This window comes from Diadema antillarum, unplaced genomic scaffold (assembly GCF_040938485.1).
Source record: "Diadema antillarum isolate AM-2024a unplaced genomic scaffold, OU_Dant_1.0 seq00001370_RagTag, whole genome shotgun sequence".
NCBI lineage: Eukaryota > Metazoa > Echinodermata > Echinoidea > Diadematoida > Diadematidae > Diadema > Diadema antillarum.
In genome coordinates this window covers 6,142-32,719 of record NW_027272131.1, presented here as the reverse complement: position 1 = coordinate 32,719, position 26,578 = coordinate 6,142, and the positions used below count along the sequence as shown (strand labels likewise).

At 39.9% G+C, this 26,578-nt stretch overlaps 1 protein-coding gene across 1 annotated transcript; it reads left to right on the top strand.

Moving 5' to 3' along the window:
* Positions 1-613: 613 nt before the first annotated feature.
* Positions 614-24,895, top strand: LOC139708732 (E3 ubiquitin-protein ligase RNF4-like). Its single transcript, XM_071620666.1, has 6 exons — positions 614-677; positions 1,740-1,908; positions 2,869-3,021; positions 6,164-6,308; positions 8,522-8,636; positions 24,704-24,895. Exons 1-6 carry the CDS (start codon positions 669-671, stop codon positions 24,851-24,853), a joined length of 741 nt encoding a protein of 246 aa, XP_071476767.1. The 5' UTR covers positions 614-668; the 3' UTR covers positions 24,854-24,895.
* The last annotated feature ends 1,683 nt before the right edge of the window (positions 24,896-26,578 follow it).

The following is a 26,578-nucleotide window of genomic DNA, read 5'->3' as shown; positions in this document are numbered from 1 at the left end:
TAAAGAGGGCGCCCCCGTGCCCCCCCTCCGTGCCCCCCCACCCCCCCCCCCCCCCCCCCCCCGATCCGCCACCGACGTAATAGTTTTAGCTTGTGAGATCGACAAAAATGAGAAAAAAGGCAGAGCAGAGTGTTGTTGTAGGTCCATGGTTGACCCCAGTCTGTGCTCCGTCCCTTTTTACTTGGTGCGATATTTTGCCAGTTGCGACAAACCAAGCTCGGGGGGGGGGGGGGGGGGGGGGGGGCAATTTTTCTGATTGCGACAATCGTGAGACTGCGCGCCGCCCGCTATCGCGCATCGCAATCCTCGGGTGTCTTGTCACGCCCTCTTACGGCTTGTCGCGTACACTGAATCACCGCTAGTAAAAAGAGTCCAGAAGCTAGACTAAGTTGACCCTGCTCTAGCACAAGGAATGAATGTTAGCATTCAAAACTTAGCACTTCACAATTTGGTGCATAAGCAATATTCTGTCCAAGTACTAATTTGATATTTAGCATATCCACAACAACACTGAAAACCGTCTGAGTGTGCGGTACTACTAGGCCAGCTGGGTCGTGTTGTGTAGCTAGCTGCAGCGCAAGGGCCTAGGGTGCGCTTCCAGAATTACCTTGGCGAAGCAAGTGTTTAGCCGAAGGAAGAATCCAGCGGCTCTCAACAATTTCGTTACGATGGAGAGGGTATGTTCGTTTTTTAAGTTTATATTTCATTACATGGAAGCACGACTTACAACATTACTTCTAGAGTACTAGATAGATCATGTTGCCCGTCTGTTTGATTTCTTTTAAAACCATTTCGGACCACCTGATTGCCTGATTGACAGCAATCAGAAAATTGACGTAAAATGAATGAAGTGAAGGAATGAATGAAGGCAAGTGACTAGTGTAGTGTTGTGCTAGCATGCCATACTAGTAGTAGTTGCAAATTGCACTGCAGTAGATTGTAATGTCTACAGCATGCATGTTAGCAGTGTGGTAATTATTCCTCATCTGTTGAATGATCTTTCAAGTTTCCTGAGCATTGCTGAAGTCCCAGACAGACTTTAGATAGCAGAATAGTCTAACTGTCTGTGGTCAAGATAATGGTAGATTAATATAGGTCTAGGTAATGTAGTTCTAGTCTACTGTGGCATCCTTTGTAAGGTTATCTAGCAATTAGACTGACACAGTGAGAGCCCTTCCCACGCACAGGAACAGAGGGCTAATCAACCAAGTATCCAAGTATAATTAGGATACCCATGCATTACTATTTGCTAATGACCAGTAGACGATGCTACAAGTTGCAAATATCAAATAAATAGAGTTCTATGTTAGAGTTAATATGTAACGCAAACAACAATATGTGAAATACTGATATACTACATATAATGCAATTATTATATTAAGTATTATACTAGGGTCTAACCTGTTAGTAATAGCAACTAGAGTTTGCAAGAATCTTCAAGATCCAACAGTCGCAGGCAAAGATAGCTTCACTTGGACTGACCACCATATCACATTACAAATCCACTTTGGATTACTTCCAATTGTTGTGCATGCAAAAAGAAAGGAAAACAATTTTGAAAGTTTCGTCTCTGAATTTTTGTAGGATTCATGAGGCACCCTTTCCAAATATTGTGTAAACATATTGTAAAATGTGATATTGTTGATAATTACTTTTGATAGCGACCATTTTGCATGTATTTGTAGGAGACGGTAAATCTATGTGATACATATTTTTTGTGTGGTCTCTGTAATTTGCAGCCACTACCATTCACGAGAAAGCGTCGGCACTCGTCCCGCCAAGGCGCCAGCACGAGCCAGGATGAGGAAGAACAGCCCCCTCGCTCACGCCTGCGGACCGGAAGGGCTGCCTCGCGGACAAGCTCTAGCTCCATTGAAATTGTGGACGTTCTACCTGATAATTCAGATGGTAAAAATGCGCCAGCTGCAGACCCTTTCTGTGATTGCACAGACATGCAATGCAGTGAAATCTGTGATGTTTTCATGCATGCAGCACACACTGAGTGCTAGTCCATGCATTGGTAGTGAATGCAGAAATACTGCAGTGAAGTATAACATTAGATCTTGAAAATGCTCAGATTTTATCATTAGATGTCATATACATCTAGGTGATGCTCTCTATCAAGTTTTTTTATTTGTTTGTTTGTTGTTGCTTTTTTGGGGGGGGGTATTACAGAATACTAGGGCAGTTCGTCATTTTTTTTTTTTTTTCACAAGGGCTTCCATTTGTTCTTTGGTGAAATGACATCTGACTTTCTTTTGTAACCAACTATTGGATTGGTAAACTATCATTTAGATTATTCTTACAGACATTTGACTTTTCCCTTCCTTATCCATGTGCCTGGCTAAAAGGCACACAAACTTTCATTTTTCATGTACCTGTATATTTATATGAGGGAAAAAATGATTGCATTAAAATGGTACTATTGGTGGGGTTTTTTTTTTTTTTTGTAGGTTTGTTTCAAATATATGCCTGGAATAATGCTTAGTTTCCTAGTTTGCATATTTGGCTTTACTGTTAGTTTTGTGCTGTCCCTATTGCATTAAGAATGGCAGCTGATATTTTATTTGAATATCGTACATCAGGTCATGAGATATATAATACTGTAGATATCAAAAGTTGATCTTATATGGTTGTTTTGAGTAATGATCATACCTGCCACAGGTTTCAGATTTTTGTATGGTGTTATACATTTTTTTTTTTTTTTTTGAGACCAGTGCCACATGAAGTGTGCAGAGGTAACATTCTATACTTGAAAGCCACTTTTCCCCCCACATTTTTTCACCCATCTTCGTCTTCTCATACTGGTGAAAGTTTTGCTCAGTTTTGTATCTGCGTGCATTGTATTTGTCATTCTTGTCCGCACAGTAACCATTGACCTGTCTGCGCCGGTGTCCGTATGCGTTGTGGACTTGACAGACGAGCAGGAAACGGCACGGAACCCGGGCTTGAGACGTGCCATCCCAGAGGATGTGGTGGATCTGACAGACATCCCAGACAACCAGACACATACAGACAGAGGTAGCTCATAACCCAGACAAAATGCATGTGATAATTAGTCGTCATATATAACATATTTCTGAGCATCTTGTAACATGCTCAATTCTCTCTATTGCATCCTTCGTCGCGAGAGGTCCAGTCTGTACAATACGTGCAGCAGCCACGGGCAGGGTGTATATGCAGTAACCCTACCTAATTTTTTCCTTTTTTATCATGACTAAAACATTGTCACTTCACAATAGAAATGCATTTTCAGAGCTTATAACTGTGATATTTCTTTTCCCTACATGTAACAATTGGTGAGAAAATCTACAAAACTATGCTAGTGAGGAGATAGAGATATTTTTCCATGTTTGTCGTGTACAATCAAATAAACTCATGCTGTGCACCGGCACAGTATCGTCATTACATTGTTTCTGAAATTGAATAGCGCCACTGCTGTTCAAGTTTTTACAGAACATGCAATGGGGAGAAGTGAGATCACAACCTTGTGTGATAGTGTCAGCATGTCTTGATTGCTCAGAGTACACTGCAGTGCTTTGTTGGAATAGAGTTTATGTGTCATAGCCTGTGCTTACTGTAAAAATATATATATTCCACTATGGTCTTGTCTTGCGCAAATTTCACAAGTCAACTGATATTCACTTAAATGAACAACCTACCAAAATATTGCCTCCTGACACCCATGTGCAATGTGTATTGTCTCTGAAGTTGGAAAATGCTCATTTTACTTCTTTAATAGGGATGGTGCTCTAATCCCATTCCTGTGGATCTCAGTTGCAAATTTTACTGTTCTTGAAATTGTTTGAAGTTGCGAACTATTGTGCTCGAATACTGTAAAGGCATAAGTTTTTGCGGTACATTAATTTTCTTGTATTTCGCGCTACTTCTGGCTAGTGCAAATTCAAAACCCGCATAGATATCTTCAAAATTTTCTCTGCACAGTTTGAATGGGATGACAATTGTGCATCGCGAATTCAAGAACCTGTGAATATATTTTTGAGCCGCTCAGCACAGAAAATTAATCATGCGAAAATCAATCAACGTTTACAATCTATGGTGTAAACAGTATTCCTTTGTCTCCTCGTTGATTCCATTTGAATTCCTTCTCATCATTTCTGGAGAGTTGGAATTCAACATTCTGGACTGTTTGAAGTCAGCGTATTGCCAAAGCTTTGTTCCTCTGACTGCTTGTGTTACTTTCAAATCGGACATTACGTTCTACTGTACCTTGAAAGCATGTTGATGATTTTTACTGTTAGTCTGTTTCCCTTTTGACTCAAAAAAGTATCAAGCATTGCATGGCTTTTTTCATTGTAGTGAAGTGCATCAATAAACCTCCCTTGTGCAGCCAGTTATATATCCCAACCCCCAATTTTTTTTTAAATTATTTTTCTTTTTTTTTAAAGATTCTAATGTTAGCGTATTCCTGAAATTACAAAACAGCACAAAAACACAACTCAACGTATAAAGTAATTTAGTGGCTCTTATTGTATCTCAGGGTCACTGCCTCATGTTTGCAATTTCAATGTCATCACAAAATCATGTACCATTAAGTCTGACTATATTTCATCAACTTTCATCTAGTTTAATAGATTTCATCCATGTTTGAAAACTAACTAACATTTTACAATAATGCCTGGTCTGCCTGCTGCTTGAACGAAGGCGATAAAAAAGTATGTAATACGTATGACATAAAGTTTGTAGAAAATTAGTCCTATTTGTAATAATCAGCTCTAAATTACAAATGACAATATTACACTTGTCTAGACAATGTCATCTGGATGCTGTAGTGAATGTGCTAGAGTAATTTCTTAATGTCTAATGACCCACTACCTTTCTGCAGTAAACCATAGAAAAGGGTGATAGGGGGATAGCTGCAAGTCCAACTGCAACATTTTCTCACTTTCAAGACACCATTGTTTGTATTCAAAGGAAGCTTTGAAGTTTCACCCCAACTTGATTTAATTTGTCAAGCAAGTTCAGAATTTTCCCATATTTAATCCAATTTTGTGTCCGAGAATATCTCTTAATTGTCTCTCCTCATGCAGTTGACATTTTGCTTGTTCAGAATGGTATCATATTCATTTCAAAATTGACTTAATGCATCAACATAGATATCACGTTTTGTCATGTAGACTTAAAAAAGCCCCCAGCTCTGTTCATGGGGAATTTCTTTTTACCCATTTCATGATAAATCATTGATTTGGGAAACTACAAAAATGACATCATGTTAACGGTAATTCATTGGCACACATATTTAAAAATTTTCAATCATTCATCAGTGAATGGATGTACAAAGATTAGCTGTTGATGTTTTTGTCCCCGCCGAACGAGTTCGAGCAGGGGACTATGAAACGGGCTCCGTACGTGTGTGTGTCCGTGTGTCTGTGTGTCCGTCTGTCCGTCTGTCCGTCCGTGCGTCCGTGTGTGATCAAAATGTTCAAAATGCTACTCCTTCGCCATTTCTAACCCGATTTTGATTCTGTTTGCTTTATATGATAGCACTACATGGGAGCTTTGAAAGTTCTATACAGAATTTCAGTTGTGACCTTTGACCTTGACCTTTGACCTATATTGTACATTTTGCTTCAAAATGCTACTCCTTCGCCATTTCTAACCCGATTTTGATTCCGCTTGCTTTATATGATGGCACTAGGTGAGGGCTTCAAAACTTTTACACAGAATTTTGACCTTTGACTTCTTTGACCTTTGACCTTGATTTTTGACCTATATTGTACATTGCCTACAAAATGCTACTCCTTCGCCATTTCTAACCCAATTTTGATTCCATTTGCTTTATGTGATGGCACTAGGTGAGGGCTTCAAAAATTGTACACAGAATTTTGACCTTTGACTTCTTTGACCTTTGACCTTGATTTTTATACCTATATTGTACATTGGCTACAAAATGCTACTCCTTCGCCATTTCTAACCCGATTTCGATTCCGTTTGCTTTATGTGATGGCACTAGGTGAGGGCTTCAAAACTTCTACATAGAATTTTGACCTTTGACTTCTTTGACCTTTGACCTTGATCTTTTTACCTATATTGTACATTTTGCTACTAAATGCTACTTTCGGCGGGGACATATATTACGCACCGCGTAATTTCTACTTTTCCTTGTTGTGTCTTTTCTCCCACCTTCTTTCACATTGAAAAGCGCCCCCAAGGAGGAGGAGTAGGAGAGGGCGGCCAGCGAGGAACTCACAACGCTCCAGCATCATCCCCATCCTCAGCGACGACAGCGATGAGGAGAATGACATCATGGTCCTCCCCGAAATCAACATCTGCAATAGCCACCGGAGGTACGACACCACTGCAATAGCTTGGCTCCTGAAGATGCATGGTTGTGATATGGCACAATTATGATGTTATCATATCATAATATATAGTGTCATAGGATACATGTTAAAGAATGTGAAAATCCTTTACCCAAAAGAATGTAAACGACTTCCCGACAATAATGTTTAGTGAAAGAAAGATATCATTAAGAGGGGTGAAGGTTCTGGTGCGAGTTTCTTCACTTTGTCTCCCTCTACAAATTAAATTTGTTAAGATCGCAACTGCTGATCTGTAAATTAACAAACATGTAGGAAAAATAGAACCAGTGGGACTCGAACCTGTCATCTACTGCTTTCCAGGCAGCGACACTACCACCAGGCTGTCCCTGGTTGCCAGCAGTGACACAATATCTTTCTTTCATTTAATATGCCTTGTCCGCCTTAGACTACTTAACATAACAATGTCGGAATTTCGGAGCTTGGGTATTTGTTCAATGTTTATCGTGTCACTGCCGGCAACCAGGGACAGCCTGGTGGTAGTGTCGCTGCCCGGAAAGCAGTAGATGACAGGTTCGAGTCCCACTAGTTCCTTTTTTCCGACATGTTTGTTAATTTACAGATCAGCAGTTGCGATCTTAACAAATTCAATTTGTAGAGGGAGACAAAGTGAAGAAACTCGCACCAGAATGTTTAGTTCTTGTTCTACTCTCTCATCATCATCATCGTCCAGTTTTGATCCAGGTTTGTCCCCGATAGCAGGGGTGGCCAGATTCTACTCACTCTCACAGCCAGCAAGCGCTCTCACATCTTCTGGCAATTCTGTCTGATTTAGGGGTTTTCCTTTGTCAAGCAAATCTTTCCAAGTTCCTCTTCCATCTGTCTCTTCCATGTCTTCTTCAGTAGTCCTTGCTTTTGTGGCTCATTTGCATTAAACTCTGGCACTTTTCTTGGGTCTAGGTCAATTACCCCCTCGACTATTACGCCAGACCCTTCCCCTGCCCCTAATCCTAATCCTGAGCCTAATCCTAACCTAACCCCAATCTGTACTCTAACCATATCATTAAGGGGGGGGGGGGGTAATTGTCCTCGGGGGATAATTGCCCTGATACGCTTTCCTCAGAATATGATCATCATCATTCCTCGGTACATAACATGACTTGTTCTATTCAAATTAATGAATTCGTGCATCAAGTTGTTGGTGTGGGGTTTTTCTTGGTCAGTCATATGTGACCCTGCACCTCAAAACAAACAAAAAGTCGCCAGACATGCATTTTTAGTTAAGACCGTATTCTGAAAGAGCAGACTTTAAGCTGTAAAATGATGTATAACTCAAATCAAATGGACTCTCCTAACCTATCTAAATATTGGAAAGAAAGCACAAACTCAGGAAAAGTGTAAACTGAGAAAAGAGGCTCTGAAGTACAGTGTCTATTCAAGCGCTTAATCTTTACCAAACCGTGCTGGCTGTGCGATGAATGGGACAAAAAACAGGAAGTAAACCACCAGAGTAACAACAATGAAGGGATTATCACATTAAACTGAAATCAAGCATGCCTCATTAACACATTCTGTCCATAATTAATGCCAACTTTCAAACAGTAGCACTATCCTCTCAAAAGTTATTAGAGTTGAAAGTGAAGAGTGTAGACAAGGTTTTTCAGAAATGAAAAAGGGATTCTAAAGACACACCTAATCACACTATTCTACCAAAAATGTTCAAGATAAACTGCTAAAAAAACACACTTTCCTGCCCGTTTTATGATACCAAATTTTAGCATAATGTAAAAGAAGTCCCGCTCTTTCAGAAAATATGAAAAAGTCAAGTTCGGCTAGGTTGACCCATTTCACTTATTTTCAGTCCTCACGCAAAATCAGTGTGTGCGACTTTATGTTCGTTTTGAGGTGCACGGTCACATATGAATTTACCTTGAATTTACCTTGAATTGCCACACCTCCATCTTCATGTCGATAGATTGCAAAGTGTGGCAGGGTTTAGGGGGCTTCGTAGCCCATTAGTATTAACCCAAGTTGGACAGTTTCTTTTTGAATGTGAGGAGTGTCTGTGAATTTGATGACATCTTCTGGGAGTTTGTTCCAACTGTCTACCACTCTCAGGCTGAAAAAGTGTTTTCTTGAGTCCAATCCAGGGCATGTCTTGGCAAGTTTCTGACTTGTTCTACTCTGTCTTTTGGGTTTTTATCTAATTCCTTGTAAATTTGTTACTGTTTTGTTTTCAGGCAAAGGGAGGAAGGGACACTTAATAACACAGATGCTGCTCACTTAAGACACAACGGAACCACACCCAACAAGAGAGCCATCACATGTCCAATTTGCATGGAGGACGAAAATTCAGTAAGACATCATCTCTTCCTCCCTTTCAGAATTTTCCCTTTCTGTGTGTCACATGATGCAATTTTTGGTACACTGGGGTACCAAATAGAAATCCATCATTTCGTTGAATTTTTTTATTCCTTAGAGCTGTAATTACGATTAAAAAAGAATAGAAAAGGAAAAGAATTCACAACAGGGCTGAATAGGCATTCCCATCATTATCACCGACTGCTAAAATTTGGCATGGCAGTATGTAACTGTACATCTTATGAACATGAGATGGTACTACACAACTGCATAAACCAAGGGTGTTACAATACCCCAGGTAGTGGCGTGGTGCATCATATACAGTGTACTATTACCACCTTATATAGTCTCCATTCTAAGTGTACCATCCACTAGAGGTCATTCCATTGCTAACACTAAATTGACCTTCAGATTCTTTTGTTCCTTTTTTTGTCTAAAGGATCTGATATTATTCCAGTACAGGGATTTTTTTTTTTTTTTTTTTTTTTTTGGGGGGGGGGGGGGGGAGGAGTGACAATAATCTTGCGATCATGTTGGTTGGTGGCTTTGGTTTATGGGTTGATGGAAATGACATCCCCTTTTTTCAATGAAAGTTGACTCATTGAGTGTACTGATGAAGAAAAAGAATGTGGTAACATGAGTCCATCTGAAATCAAGTGGTTGACTACAAAGGGCTTGGAATAAATGGTTAGGAAGGTATGAACTACCCCCATGAATCTGTCTAAACCAAGTGAATTGATTTGCTACTCAGTAGTCTTCATCAAGGTCATATCATGATCTGCTCTTCTTTTCTTGGATTTGTTCAGCCAATATTTGACCTAGTTGTAAAGTTAACAAGCCCAGTAAGGCATAACAATGTGCCTCAGTCCAACAGGAAGTCCATATTGACACACAATAAGGATTAGGGGGATCACATAATCTCTATTTACTGACAGTTACTTTCCAGACATCTGTGCCAGTTGGTGAAGACAGCATTCCAGCGTGTTTGCCAGTTGGTGACCGAAGCACATTACGGGTTAACTATAACCTTTATGAGTCTCACAAGGGTGTTACCCGCAGTAGATTACTGTGACAAAAGGAGTACTCAACTGACTCTTTTGAATTAGATAATTTGTCTATTATATATGTTCACAAAGCAAAAGGTAAAAAATACTTTTGGGAGCTGCCACATATGATTCTTTCAAATCAAATGAAAGCGGAATACAAATCATTCAGAGACAGAACAAAGGGTACAATGATTGCATTAAAGGCCTGAAGACAAATACTTGGCCTATTCATTTTTTTTTTTAAGCAATAAAGGTGGAGTATGAATGCACTTAAAGTGTAAATGTTACTCAGATCCTATTAAAGGCATTGTTTACCATTTGCAGATTAAACAAAAACCCAGATTTAGTGCTTTAAAATAGTTATAAGATGTGAGTTAGGGATAGAAACAACCAGTGTAAAAAAGGTAATCAGTATAATCATTGTTAAGTATTGTTAAATATACAAAATGTGAAAAAGATTGTTCCTGGACTGAACCGTCTGTAGGTATGGTTTAGTGACAAAAATAGTAATATCTCCTTGTACATTGTATTTTAGGCGTTATTGCAAAAAAATTTTATGGTAGGATGTTTTGTGATACAACTGACCTACACATATGCATCAAATGTGATAACTCGAACATTTTTGAAATCACTGCTCCCAAAGGTGAACAGAACCTTTAAGGATTTAAGAAGGTACCATAGAAAACAACCCAATCTGTGAGGTTACAGTCCCAACATACAGTTGGCAAGCCCATACACAGTTTGCTAGCTTTAGTGGGCTTGCTAACACTACAACTTGGTCAGGGTGTTGAATGGCTTACTGAATGCTCAGTCCTTATGATAACTGATGATATAGTTTTTCTCACTTTCTTTGCATATTATTATATACCTCTGTGTCTGTGTAGTGAAGGCCCTCACTTGTGTTACATTGATGTTCATTTTAAAAGTTTATGAAAAGTTCATCTCCATCTCTCCCCCCCCCCCAAGAAAAAATGGAATAAAAATTGACAGAATGGTGAAAGTTTCATCACAATCGAACAATATGCAATGTGAATGCTGCCATCTATTGCTCAGTTATACCCAGTGTCATTTGTCTGTCTGGCCGTTGAAGTGTGAAGTGTCATCCTAGTCATGCAGGCTGCATAGTTTACACTGTCCCATAATGGTTCTCTGTTTTTGGTACAGTACATTGAAGAACATTCAGAAACAATTGCACCAGCTAACACCAAACAGATTTTTATGGGGGGGGGGGGGGGGAGGGTGAACTCCTGTGCCGTCAATATACTTTACATGGGAGGGAATTAGGGAATGTAAAAAGAAAAAAATGTAGTCTGTACATGCCCTGAATGAAGCATGACTGCTGCCATCTGTTGTTCAGATGATACTAGTGTCTGCTTTTCAAAGCATGGACATATAACCTGCAATGATCCATGTACCCAGAGAACACTCATGTGCAAGCTAGTAAAGGAGCTTGTGTAAGTGACTGACAGACACACAAACATACACACACACACTGACAAGAAAGAAGGACAATGCCTTTCACTTGTCACCAAGCGCTCCAAGTTGGTCTCAGTCAAGTGACCCCTCACCAGAAAATTTGATGGCTTTATCAGGTGCCAAAGGAGGACATCTCCTCTTGTTATACCTTGTAGTGTGGTGCACCCACGATAGGAATGGAATAGTGGTCCAGGTCAAGTGGTTGATAGAAGTGGGACATGTATGAAACTGGGTCATGTGTAACTTAAGGTCATATGGTCATTCCTGATATTGAGCCATGGATTGTGTGATATTGGGTCATACAGCATCAAACCAAAAATGGGCCACATATCTGCCAAATGTCAATCTAGTCGCTGTAGTGTGTTTTGCATTAGGTCTGTTGTGCTTGACTAATGAACTCGGGGCATGGTAGATCCACTGTGTCAAATGTGTGAGATTCATAGCTTAACAGATACTGTACATTCACAAAGAACTCTCATTCCAGCAACATAATGCATGGTATTGATTATAAACTAAATGATTCACTGATATGCACTTCTAAACAATGATAGTATGTGATGTTCCGTACGTAATGTGGGTGGTGTCTGGTGGTAACTTGACTGGATAGCTCACCAGGTAGGGGAGTGAGTGTACTGTAGTAGGTTCAGGTTTGATCCCACTGACTGACTTTCCATCATACTTAATGTTATAAAATATGTTTTGAATTTGTTTAGGGATATTGTTATGTTTTAGAAGTATGATTTGATCATTTAGTCACATCAGATCATTAGAATGTGTACATTACATAAATTTCATTGACAATATGGGCAAAAAAAAATATCATTTTGCCCAAGCTTTCATCAAAGTTATTCAAAGCTGGAACAGTTTATTCTCAGATTCTATCATTTTTGAGAAAAAAAAATGAAAATAAATAAAAATAATCTTTTGGATGCCATATGTATATAAAAAAATCTCTTTTGTAGTGATATAATTCCATTTCTTTTCACTCCTGTATTGACACTCTGCCCACTCTTTTAGAGAGCCAGTCTTGTATGCTGGTTTAGTGTGTAATTGAGGACGCCATTGAGTAGGCAAGTGCAATGTTATAAGTGGTGTTGAAGGTATTTTGGTCATTTCTGTGCTAGACCTATGTCTTGAGATGTTAATGTAGACTATACCCTGTGAGAAAAGAAAAGTGGAATTGAAAGGAGAAGTAGTGCTGCAAAAAAAAGATAAAACCTTTAAAAAAATAAAAAACTGTTTGTGAATTTTTAATAGTAAAATCTTCCTAAAGTTGGAGCATATGAGTGTCAGTAGGTGTCAAGTTATGTAACATGGCATGTTGAGAGCAGCTCAAAGTAGGACGCCCTCTGTTGATCACAGTAGGGGAGCTTCTCTTTTGTCTAGTGTCACATTCATGGGAAGTCTATGTCACGTCTCAACTGACGAGCATGGGATGGGATGGAATGGGATGGCACATCGCAAGTGTCAAGAGGAGAAGCGCAGAATTTCTTGAGTTCCCGTCTGAAATAGACGCGCCTGACACCGCGCTCAATCACGCCACCAGCCCGGAGCCATCTTTTAGCTGTCTCGTCTTGGCACTTTGCCCCCTTCCTCCGGTGTAGACTCTCGTCTGGCATGAAGTCCCCAAGGTGTGAAGTGAACTATAGTCGAAGCCGTCCTGGTGCGACATTCCGACATTCCAGGGAGTGATATGTTGTCAATTATGAGGGAAGATGCGTTCAAGCAGCAGGAAATTCTGAGGGATGGGCGTTTGGCGTAACCATGCTGTACGAGTCAATTTTCTATGGGATATCCTTCCACTGCATGCAGAGTATGCTAAATGTAATTGACATATCTAGCCACCTTTTAATATTTGTCTCTCAGTCTCCAATTGAGATAACAGTAACATAAGAAAGATTTTGCATAGTCATGCAAAGTAGTTTTATGCCATCGTAATGAGTGAAAAAAAGACTTAGATCGTGAAATGCTCTGGCTTCGAAAACCAGGGTTAGACTTTGTGTTTCGTATCTACTGACAGTGCCTCAGCTTGTAGCAGCATGGAGAAGCATTTAGCGTGAACATTAGACGTGTGGGCACAGCCCTGGTTAATGTTAATTTCAGACACGTGTTACAGCTGATAATCCGATTCTATATGGTCACTGTGGTCATTGCTGAAGTAATTTGATGCCTGGACAGCACTGGCTCGGCTCTGTATGAGCACTAATCGTGTCCAAGCATGTCCGCAGCATCACCTAAATTCTGGTATTCTGGGTACACATAGGACTGCTATAGCTGAAGCATGAAATTAATATTCCTCGTGAAAGGCCTTGATCTCATGTTGAACATGACTCGCATCACTCCTTGATGCTGCCCTCGTCTGGCAAATTAAGACCAATGGACGCCTGGTGTCGGATCGCTTTATTCCCACCCCGGCCCAGATGCTCCATGGCGGGTAGGCCAAGGTGTTGCAATGGAGGGGCTGCATCCCGCGACCCATCAATCAATCTGTCGCAGAGTCGGTCTCATCATTGGCACTTTGGGGAACGGGTCTGGGGGGTGTGGGAGGCAGGAGCCTGATGTCCTGGCCTTCGTCAAGTCTGGACCAAGGGAATGGTTGGGAGGTGACAAGTGCGAATGGAAGCAAAGGTCAAGGTTACATCCTACAGTAATCCTTCTCTACTTGCCAAGGCAGCTAACTGGTTAGAGGTGCAGGCAAGGTGCAAGCAAGATATTTTTAGAGTCACTGTCAATAACATTGGGGCTATCTTTTCTTCTTTTTGTTAAAGGAGATACTGTATACCTTACACAAACCCTTCCAACGTAGATACAAAGTGTCTTCAAAAGAAGGCTCTTTGCTTCTGATTATATTTAAGCTAAGAAAATGAAATGTGACAATATTTTGGAGATTTCTATTTTTTGGTGGTTTTATATAGATGTGAACCTGAAAAGCATGTTCACTGCAACCTCCCTTTTGCAGGATGAATATTACGATTGATACTATTTGTTTATAAATGTCATCTGCTTTTGTACACAATTACTACCTGGAAATTGGAAGTTGGCTTTGTTTGGCATGCGAATCAAGCTCTGCAATGAAGTCTATGTTCATTTTTTCTTTGAAACAAAATCTACACGAAATATTTAATGTGTGGGACTTAAACACATCATTTGACATTCAAGTCATTTAACCTTGAACTGCTTTTAGCTTAGCTCAAATGATGTAGTAGGTACATCAGATGGAGAAGTGTATTCTTATCACCAGCTCGTCTTGCTTCCAGCGACATGGAAGCTGACATTGGCAGATACTGCTTAAACTATCAGATGGTTTTGTCGTCTTGTTAAGAGATGGTGCTATGACGTATGGGTTGAATTTATTGTGATGTCAAAATATCATGTGTCAACGTACTTTAGTGAAGTTTGTGAGTGATGTTGTTTTTGTCTTTTGTTCAGGCGAAGAACAGTATGAATAACCTTGTATGCCCAGTGCCAGTTTGTATTTTCATGTTGAACGAGTGTTCTAGTCTACATGACATGGAATTCCTGGGACATGCGACCTATTACTCTAGAAGTGTCAATTTTCGTGGTGTTGAACTTTTTGCACATTTCGTGTAACCAGAAGCTAGCGCAAAAATAGAAGCGTGTGAATATTTTTGCTTTGTATGAACCACTATTAAATGTCTTGATGTTGCCAAATTAAAAATACACAAAATTCATCTTTCCCAGCCCAGGGCAAAATAATTACTCACGCTAAAATATCCACTTTTACAGTACAGTCGCTTATTCAAGCAGACGACATATGTGAGCAATCACAAGTAGACTCGTGCACAGCTTTTTTTTCCCCCTTCATTGACAGCAGACATCCCACTCTAGTTGTGGATGCACTATTTACCATCTAAACATTGCAATCCTTCCCCCACAGTACGCTGGTATGGTGACAGGGAGGTGTGTGAACATGCAAGTATGTGTACAATATCAATGGGAGCACTTAGCGTAATCTTCCGTCACAAGCAGATTATGTGACAAACGAATGACACTGCTGTAGCAAGAAACACTGGTGCAGTGCCGTGAGAGAGACCCACAATGCAATTTTCATTTTGAACCGTGAACTCTACCAGACATTTTGTTTCCAAACCGTGGATAACTTCATTTTAATGTAGAAGATTTATAAAGAGGAATGAAACAATAACCTAAGAATTCAGTTTTGCTCTATATTTATAGTGTGCACATGTAACACCACAGAATTGATTAATGAGTGCTTATATGTCTGTCTGTTAAAACAGAAATTAGATGTGATAAGTACTATGTTAGTCTTTTTTTTCAGACAGTTAACTGCATACTTCCTTGTGTGATCTTTCTTTGGCGGTTTAAAGTCTGATTTCTCATAATGCATTGTTAAAGAAAGGAGTATTTCAATAACCATTAAAATTAGCACACATACAGCACAGATGCCTGCATACAGACAGGTGTAATCCAGCCTCAATGCTTACACTTCTAGCATTAGTGTGGACAGAAGGGGTAACTGCCCGACTAGGTTATCATTGAATGGGCTCGCTATTTACATTGCATTAAGACAGATTTGCCTGATCCCCCTGGCTTGACCAACATCTGACGACTTCAATCAGGCCGTGTCAGGCCAGCGGGCAGCCAGCGGGCAGGCAGGCAGGCGGCGGGCGGATGCAGTGAAAGTCTCACAGTTTAGAACACTGTGTGCATGCACAACTTCTTGCTTGGAATTCAAGCCCTTTTTCAGTCTCCCTTGTCGTAGTTGAGTCTGGATTAGTCTTCATTTACCAGGCTTTTGCTGCGTGTCCACAAGAGACTGTGGCTTTCTTGAACTTGGGTACATTTTTAACCTGTTGAAGACTAGTTCCCCCCCCCCCCCCCCATACTTGGGCTTCGGGCAGGTAACAATGGAAAATAAGTGTTATAGCAAAATCAGCTCATCCTCAATGGGTTAAAGTTGTAGAATGTGTCTTCAGTTGGCACATTCTTTATGTCGTTGCCATGGGAACTGCTTGACTGACATTGTTTAAAAGTATGTAGGATATACTGCACAGGCATGCTCTATGGATTTCGTATGGTTTTTTTTTTTTCTTTTGTGAGGAATACTTCAATTAAACATCAAAGGACAAGAGAAAGTGAAACCGAATGCTTTTGCTTCTGAAGATCCTTAGGGTTGAGCGGTGGATCAATGGATAATTTGAGAATATGTAAGTGGTTTTGAAGTCACAAGTCATGGGGCAAAATCACAGGCTAGTAAAAAGCATGATATTATACATTGTATTACAACATGCAATGAAACTGATTGAACTAGTACTCTCTGATAAGTTAGCTCCTGTGTTTAATCTTGCATCTAGATCAGGTAGAGATTATTATCAAAACCTTGGACAAATCATGAAGTGTAGCAATTATTCAGCAATTTTAGAAATACAGCATGGAATTTTAGCAAACTTGGTATAATGTTGTATTATACCAAGTGTTATGTTACATTACAATTTTGCGCCCCTCTGAGAATTATTTTTTACTTTTAATCACTGAACCATTATGACTTCTCATCCACAGCAGCTCCTCATAAAGTCAATAGATGCATGTCTGGGGATGAATCTTTGATGTAAATCTCTTTTTTTTTCTTTATATTGATGTGCCTGTCTTTTTTGTGCCTTTCTTTTGTGGTCTGATCAGAGTAATATCTACCTTTAATCTCCAGTATGTCACCAGCCTTTCAGTATGTGTGCCATCTGTTTACACTATTTTTACTTGATGCGATTCTTGATCCTCTGCATGTAGCTGCAACCCAAAACCTTTTTATGGCATACAGCCTCATGTCAGAGTGGGTGTGATTGCAGAATTATTTCAGGAGCAGAGATTTGATGTGCCGTCATGTAAACAGTCAGAATTGGATTTTGTAATAAAGGCTGGGAGAAGTAGATATGTCCCATTTCATTCAAGTCGTATAAACATCTTCCTTGTGAGGGCCTTTGGCAAAAGTTATTAACCTTTATACTCTATTTTGTCTTACCACAATACCCTGATGAAGTTGCAGACATCGAAAAGAAAAAACAAAACAACAACAACAACAACAACAAACAAACGAAACTCTATTTAAGGTGATCAAGTTGAAAGACAGGAAATTTGATGTTTAAAATAAATCATTAATTTGATATCCTAACTACTTTTTGTGTGAAACAAGAAACTTATTTCTTAAAGCATATTATTTCAAGCTGATTTTCCTCAAAACTGTGCACACTTGATAGCCAGCTTTCTTACTTTTTCTTTGTTAGCTTTTAGGGCGTAAAGTGAAAAGAAATCAGCATATCATTGACAGCAGTAACATCAGAGATATTTTATAAAGCTAAAATCAGAAAAGGTGTGTGGCAACTTTATCAGGTTTAATAGTGATGCATCACAGATCCACTAGCTCAGAGAAAGTTTCCTTTTGCAGACTAGTTGTGTATACTGTTGATACCATATTCACAATTGACCACTTTTCAGCAGTTATACAATGTAAGTTCCATTGTAACTGACAGTTACATGCAGCTGCATTTCATGTCAGCATGATTTCAAGTAAAAATGTCAGACCTATCAACTAAGAATTGAGGGAAAGTTGACCTTCTACTTACATGCAATGTGTGTACTGGTAATTTGAAGTCTCTAATATTTGTTTGAAATCTTTGCATACAGTGTATTTTGATGGTATCATGCTGTTAAAGTTGTACAATTTGTACGTCTGTTTTAATTCATGAGACATACAAGATCTGTGCCCTTTCTGTACCATTATATCCTTTGCCAATCTTCTGTCAGCAATGAAATTAACTTAAGGTGGTAAACCTGTACAAAGCTGTCCAAAGAGTCAAATATAACCATTCCATGCAAGGGCTTCTTTTTATTCATATATAAAAGTACATAGATGTATGCAATGGAAGTACACATAGTTTTGACCTGAACATCCCTGTGTGGTTGAAGATGGGGAGCACCAAACACATCAACAGATGCCTCTATCCACAGTCTCACTCCAGTGTATCACTTTGGCTGCTGACACATTTCCATCAACCCCACATTTGTCAGTCGTCCCATTTGCCCGGCCCTTCCTTGTCTTCTACTATTCACAATACACTTGCCCCTCCCCATCCCCCCCCCCCCCCCCCATCCCCCTCTCCTCTTCTCTTCCTCCACCTCCCCCATTAAGGCATCCCAGTCTTCTTTTGCTGGTTACATGGTGATGTGTTTCTTGGCCCGGCCTGGGTATTCAGAAGGGCATAGCAGCTGTGTCCCAGGTGCTACCCAAACCACAACCCCAAGAAGAAGAAGACGGATTATCCCAAATAGATTTCTCCTTGAAGTAGTGGGCATACATGCCATGATGGAGCCAAGCTCTGATTGCTCCTCCCCTCAACCCATCCTTCCTCCCCCCTCCCCCCCCCCCCCCCCCCCCCCCAAAGAAGAAGATAGTATGGAAAATACTAAAAGAAGGAAGATGAGGGAGTTGTTATGCCGGACTGGTTTTGGAATGAAGGTAGCTACGATGCCAGTAAGTCTGCATTCTTGTCTAGAGAATGAGGTCACGACAATTAGAGAATGTTTCAGCTTGGTCTCGGAGTCCTGGATTCAAAGTGGACAGGGTTGCTTTCCTACTACATGTACTGTGCTATTCATCCAATGTTCATATCAGCAGTAGATATGGAAAGGGGGATGTGTGGGAATGAGGTATTTTCCCAGAACTTTGTGAAATATATATATCAGTTTGATATTGTGGGATATATGCAGCATGAAGGAATCGATGCATTATAATTGTCATCATTTTATATTGAACAGACATTTGCTGTATCCTGAAAGTTTTGCATTGGGTCATAATCTGACAAAATAATAGTGGCTACATGTATAGCGCACAGATCCACCTTTCAGTGCTCATGGTTCTTCGAAACCATTGCTATCATATTAAAATTTTGCAATCATATCATTAAAATTATGTGTTTTAGATACCAATATTAGAATATCAATTTCAAGATTGACCTAATGATATCAATTGAATCTTTGACAGTCAATGAAAATGGGATGGGCAACATGATGTATGAAGAGGAAATCTTTCAGCTGGACTAGTTGAACCCCTGTATGAATGAAGGAAATTGGAGACTTGACTTAGAGATTTGGTTTGAATTCAGTGACACAAAGCTGGTTTTGACTGTCATTCAGTGGTGGTCTTCATCCAAGCTACATCCAGCCCCTGAATGCTCATCATGCATTTCTCCTGACCTTGGGGACTTGAAGCAACGTGTTTACGTCGAATATCACATTCAATAGTACATGCGATATACCTCAATAGCTGAGCCGCGAATGACGGATCGGTCTGTGGCATGTCAAGCCCTCTTCACCGCAGTCAAGACATGACAACGTCCGTCAAAAAAAATAGTCACTGTACCCCCTTCTCGTCCCCTGCACTTTGTCAACCTCCGGGACCCGAGTTCAAAGTAAATCATTCTCCAATCGGCTCGTGTAATCGCAGCGCGGCCAGTCAGATCAAAGTACCGTCTGGCCGGCTTATGGTGCGGCATAGGTGTGCAAATTAGATTGTGGCTTGTCGTCAGGCTGTCTCGCTTCACTCACGAGAAAGTGTGACATTCTCGGCAAATGTCAGCATGGCAGGGCAACGCTTGGAATAGGAAGAGAGAGACACCAACAGAGAGAGACAGAGGCAGAAAAAGAGAGAGGGGGAGAGGGAGAGAAGGACTGAGAGAGAGGGATAGATAGAATGTAGGGGAATAGATCAAGAGAGAGAGAGAAAGGTAGACTGATTAGTCACTGAGAGGAAGGGAGAGATAGGAAAAGGTAAAAATAATAATTTCAAAGGTTAAAGGTCCTGTTTACCTTTGGGAACAGTGATTTATAAAATTTTCAAGATATGACATTAATGCATATGTGTAGGTCTGTTGTACCACAAAACATCCTATCATATACTTTTTGCAATAAAACCTAAGATATAAGGAGATATCTGTTATTTTCTCAATAAACTGTAACTTTAGACGGTTTAGTCTGGAAACATAAATTATTCTAACTATTGTTCACATTTTGTATTTTTAACAATACTTAACATTGATTTTACAGATTCAAATTTTTACAGGGGTTGTTTCTATCACTAACTCACATTTTAGAAGTAATTTAAAGCACTAATGCTGAGTTTTTGTTTCATGTGCAAATGGTAAATTATGCCTTTAAGCTAAGGTTTGTAGACTGATTTAGAGAGGAACTCTTTTCAGTTATTATTCATACTGTTAAGGTCCCTAAAACATCTGTTTTGTGACTGGAAGCTGTTCTTGTAGATGGTTCATACAGGTATTAAAGCCACGAGCTTAGGTGTTTGTTCTGTTGCATCACTTTTATGTGTGGTATTGTCATGTTTTTTCCTCATCTTAGAATTTAATCGGTATAAAATCAGTTTCGCTGTATTTGAACTTTTCACCTGCTTGGAATCATTTGTTGATAACGAGCAACAGAAAGGGCTCAAATCTAGCTCACTTGTAGATCATCAGGTTTCCCTTTAAATCAGTCAACTTGACTTGCTGAAAATGTTTTGGACTGAAGTTAAGATATTTGCTGACACATGCTACAGAATGTTGTAGCCAGAGGAGAACATTGCATTCCATATGTGCAAAAGCATTTTAAAGGGACGCAGTCCTCACGAAATTTAAAAAAATATGTTGTTGTTGGTACCTCCAATGAACTACTTTCATCAAAAACAAACTTTCATATCACCAAATAAGCTCGTACATTTAGGTTAAAAAAGTGTGACTCTGCAAATGAGCAAGTCTTGGCGGAGAGTCATACGTCATCGATGCACAACTCTTTCCAGAGGTGTTCTGCTCGTCATCCCTAGTTATTTATAAATACATGTTTGCTATTTATTTTTATATTAATTGTATATATAAATAAGCTTGAAATATTTTGTTTGAAATAATAAAACCACATATTGTCACATTTTATGAAAAAATCAGATATGATCATTTTGAACACTTAAATTGGTTTTCTGAGGCACGGCTGTCAACTTGAGAGTAGGGCATCAATGACGTTGCACCTTTTGGCAGGCTCTTACACGATCGCTTGCAGGAATTATTCTTTAAAAATCGTGTCCGGAGACAATTTTTGATGTCCACGCGTATAAATTGGTGAAAGGTTATATTTTTTACTCTTCTTAATTATCAGTACAGTGAAAATCTCAGGACTGCTTCCCTTTAAGAATAAGTAAATAGATGGAATTAAACATCTTCTAAAGCCATTTGAATATTGTTCATCTAACAGAGCACACAGTTAACCTCTTTAAAGCCTTATTGGTCTTGTGATTGTAATATGGAGTTTGTAATTTTCCACACATCTCTAATCTAACCTTTATCTGATGAAAGGCATTGTGTTCATGACTGTGCTGTTGACATGTCAAGAAATTAATATCCTTTCACATTCTCGACGGCGAGGTGATTAGATTCCTTCGGGCAAATTTATTGTATTTAGGCCTTGCCTTTTTCTTAGAGGAAAAATGACAGAATCCATGCATGTGATGTGATGTGAACATGACTATGAAAACAATCAAATGTCACCCGAGAATGACATGATATATGCCTGATATTCAACAGCCCGAAGACATAAAACATCGCAAACACATCACAATCTGACTCGTGGCCATAGCTGGATATTGAGATTGATTTAAAAAAAAGAAAAATGATGGTAGAAGGGTGTAGCTGCTTGAATTGTACCTTGGATCTCAAGGGAGATGAGTAAAAAAATGGGGAGCATTTTTTAATCACTTTGTGTATTTTTGTTTTTAGCAATATCCTGTGACATCAAAAGAACAAGACTTTTGCTGAGTATCATGTATGTAGCCAAAGTTGAGGATAATGTGTGTGTGTGGGGGGGGGGGATGTTACCAAGAATCATTCAACACTTACAGCTCCCCGCTACAGTCCAAGTAGTGGGAGTTTGTGGAATTAAATGGCTAATGACAGGTACAGCTGATGATTAAAAAGCATCATTTACTAGTCACTTCAGTCTCTCTGTTTTGCCTTCATCCATCAACCACAAAAATTACGCTCCCTCTCCTCTCTCACCTGTGCTCGGCCCTACAGAGTTGCCAATTTAGAGATCAGAGGGGAGTAGGTTCATGTCCGGAACAGAGCTTTAGTTAGCAGGACCCTGCAAAAAACTTGACCAGCATGAGGCTGGAGGTGAAGTCCTACTGTTTGCACTCAATGGAACTGTTGACCTTTCAGATTCATACTGATTTGCAATCTTTTCTCGCCCCCAGTGGCTGCCCATGTTTCCCCCCACTGTTAAGTACTTGTCACTCTAGGTCTTACATAACATGAGAATAACCTCAGGTGCAATTTCAAGAATGTAGACATGCGAAGAGCTTGCGTCAGATATCTGTCAAATTCCATTTTCGTTGAAATATTGGGCAACAGATTCATATCTCATATCAACATTGTGCACAACTCATCTTCTAGCATAGAGCAGTTCTTGTATGAATAGATCTGGGTGCTTTATTGTAGTTGAGATGCATTTTAGTGATACAACTGTGAAGAAAACAAGAAAAGCTTCATGTACACATTAAGAAGTTAAATCTTTGTAGGTAGATGATTATAAGCCTCATCAGTACCTGCAATTCTTTTTTTATGATACAGATAAGTTTAAAGAAGGATTTAGCATTTCTGTACAAGGATTTAGACATGTTCCACATGCCCTGCTAGGCTCTTCCTGTAGTAACATACTCTCTAGATTTATCTTCATTCAAGACACAATACTCTTTATTCTTTATTTATTTGGAAGAAATGAGACAACTACAGCTACCGATATGATCGCCTCACCTTTGGGGGCATGGTGACGTTTAGCCTTTTGAAAGCATTTAAAAAGAAAAGAAAAAAGGGGTGCGTGCCCATTCTGGCAAACGGCCATTGCAGAGAAATATTGCCTTGAATCAGTGATGTGATTAGCCTATTTTGACAACCTAAAGTGGACGTGCTCTTAAAGGGCCTCTCATCACATATATGTCGTAGGCAGTATGGTCTTGTATATTAAGTGTCCACAAAGTGTATGTCCCCTTTAATACAGTAGATGCCAAGGGACCCTTCTCTGTCATGAGTCAGTATTCATCGTGACATAACCTTGGGCATGAATCAACCTGCACTTCCAAGAGTGCATGTAATAGGAAAAACATTTGATGTATTTCTTGTGAGCATGTCACTTTCTTTAGAGACATACAAAAGTGCAAGTTGGCAAGGTGAATATTGTTAGTTTTGTCTGAAGTGTCAAATTTACATTTTTAGTGCCAACTGACATGGTCATAGTGCATATAATCACATCATTCTTGTAATATATCAACATTGTCAGATGTAAAATTAAAGAGGAGTTCCTGTTTAATCAGGCCTGTAGTGTTTTTGTCTTTTTCTGTTGAGTTTTGTGTGGTGTTCCCCTTTTCAGCTGGCTATCACCATACAGTGATATTCAAATTATGGTCGTTTTATGGCTCATTGTAATTACAATGGTCATGCATTCTCCCCCCTTTTTTTTCTGACTAGTTGAGAGAAAGAGAAAATGTGATTTTACCTCTAAAGCAATCAGTGTGAGATGCTGATGGTTCGCTCAATCTGTAATGTCAGTAGCTTGCCCTCCAACTTTCTATCAATCACTTTGTACCTTGTACACTTCACACCACAAACCACAAATATCCATCAACTGTAACCCCTACTCTGATGAGCATGGGGTGCTCTGTGTACCTTCTCCACAAACACCATTTAACCCCACACCTCTGTTGAAGAGTGGTGCAGCCCCTGTCTGTCACCACATCCAGATGGGAGCAGCGATCAGCTCGCGTGTTGCTGAAAATTTAGCCAAGCGTCATCAGCAGATTTCATAGCCTTCTATCTTGTATGCCTGTTACTCAAATGTATACAGAATCTTTCAGTGTTTCTTTCCCAAGAAACATGGGCAGGTGCTGGAGGTCTATTATGTTCCTCACCTGTTAAATACAGAGTACCCTTCCCAAACTTTGGCTGATTACATTTTAGTACCTGTGCACATGTGTAGTTTAATTGCTACTGTACATGGCGCACGGGAACACCATACAACATGACTCGGGTTTGAGGAGTTTGTGACACCAGGCGATTAACACCTGATACTCAAGAAAGAGAAGGGGATGGGGGAGAAAGTTATATATTATGGAGTGCACACATTTTTTACCTCCTGCCCCATTCAGTATCTACCAGCTTCATCTGATGATGCTGTTGATAGTCATCATGGACTTATGGTAGTTACAAACCCATTCACAGTTAGCACATGCCATAGTTGATCACAATTTTTGTATTTTTAAACAAACATATCCGTCCAAGACCTCCCATTTCATTCAATTTTTTTTTAAGGAAAAGATGAATGGTCTCAACAAATGGAAATCATGCATGTTTGATTGTTGCCAGTTTGTGAGTAAAGTGAATGAATGCAGATGACAAAATTATGAGGAACTGATGTTGTAATTTCATTTGTCTATTTACCATTTCATTTTCTCTTTCTTTTTTCTTTTTGCAGATAAGGAATAACGGCCACCATCTAATGTCGACAAACTGCGGCCATGTCTTCTGCCGGCCCTGCATCCGTGCCAGCATCCAGTCGCAGCACCGGTGCCCGACCTGCCGCAAGAAGCTCACAATACGACAGATACACCCCATCTTCCTATGACACTTGCGGGCGTCCTCCGTGTCAACGCTAGTACCGCATCTCAGATACTGCTGCTAGCCGACCCTACCCACACCACCATCAAAGTCACTACATGTGTGTGGGTGAGTCATGCTTCTTGAGATGGCTGTGCTAGGAGTTTCAGACTGTCAAGTAATATATTTTTTTTTCATAGTTCTTTTTTGTCAAGCTCAAGGCCCTGCCCCGTCTTCACTCTTTGCCAAGGATTTGTGCAGTACTGTCGGGTCGTCTGTGATGGCGCCTCGAGGAAGAAATCATGCTGCCCTCTTCTGTCAAGACAGGGACACAGATCGTTCAGCCCGTATCAAAGTCTATATTGACAAGTTATCAGAAACCTGTGTTTTGTTTGTTTCTTTCCTCCTAAAATAATATATCAAGGAGACACCTTAGTGAGATTTACAAATGTAATATTCAGGCTCATCAACATGTCTTTTTAGTAGCCCTCCATTTATCAGTTGCACATTTGAATATAATGTAATTAAGGTTAAAAGGAATACCTTCAGAGATGTTAGTGACATGGTGTTACACAAGGTACTGTATACCCTTCTACTGCTTTATCATGCCTCTGCCTCAAAGTGTCCCTGAGGCACCATTTACATACACTGTAAATGGGATGGGCAATGCTTTGTGGTATTGATGCTATGAATCCTATGGACACTTATCTTTGTGTGAGCTAATCACTGGAAAGCCATCTCTTTCAGCATTGAAGAGACACCATTCACATTGTCTGGGCTTTTACCACTTTTATTTATGTATAGTTAACTGTAAACAGTTATGACAAAAAAAATGATGTACTGAAGTTAGCCAAGAAAAAGTGGAGTTTCTCATGTAAAGTAGCCTTTTGTCAAGGCCCTCTCGCTGTATGGTGAAGAGAGCCCAGCCGAGTGGGGTTGCGCGAGGGCCTTTTGAGATCTGCTTCGCATCCTTTTGTTAGCCCTTTGAATTACCGACTTTTGCTCCCCGATTTCGGGGGCAAAAGTCGACCAATCAGCATGTCTGTCTGCCCGAGCCCAATTTGCATACAGCGAATGCATGCCACAGGCCTCCACTGGGGTGGTAGGTGACTCGTGCGAACAACACCAAGATGAAGGATGTGGGCAGCGCGCCATTCCATTGGTCGACCGGAATCCATTAATATGAATATTCAGTAGGGTTCGTGTGTCATGAATAATAATGTGTGAAGCAGATCTCAAAGTGCCCTCATGCTGTCATACTCGGCTGGGCTCACTTCGCTCACCCATTACAGCGAGAGGGCCTTGACAAAAGGCTACATATAAGGATGAAAATGTTTCCCCAATCAAGGACAAAGAGAGAACTTGTCAAAGGCATTTGTGGATGTGTCCTTGTCATAGAATCCAGTTGAACCTTGTTATAACGAGCTGCTATGGACCACTGAAATTTCCTCATTATATCGAGTATCTCATTATATCAAGAATGAAAAGAAAAGAATATCAAAGGACTTGGAACTGGAAAATAACCTTGTTAATTCAGGTTTCTCACTATTTAACAAGGTTCTACTGTATGAACAGTATAGTATGCCATGATGGATGAGTCATATCCTTATGATTATTGTTGGAGAGATGTGCGGGCAAATAATGCATCATATCACCCTATTCCAATCCATTTGATGGTGTAATAATTGTATCCTGTGATACTAGATTTATATGCATTGCTAAGTTTTCCTTACGTTTTCTTGTCATATTCCAT

Coding starts and splice junctions, on each gene's coding strand:
- LOC139708732 (XM_071620666.1), top strand. Junction 1,909..2,868: donor TCTACCTGATAATTCAGATG/GTAAAAATGCGC, acceptor TTGTCCGCACAG/TAACCATTGACCTGTCTGCG. Junction 3,022..6,163: donor CCAGACACATACAGACAGAG/GTAGCTCATAAC, acceptor CACATTGAAAAG/CGCCCCCAAGGAGGAGGAGT.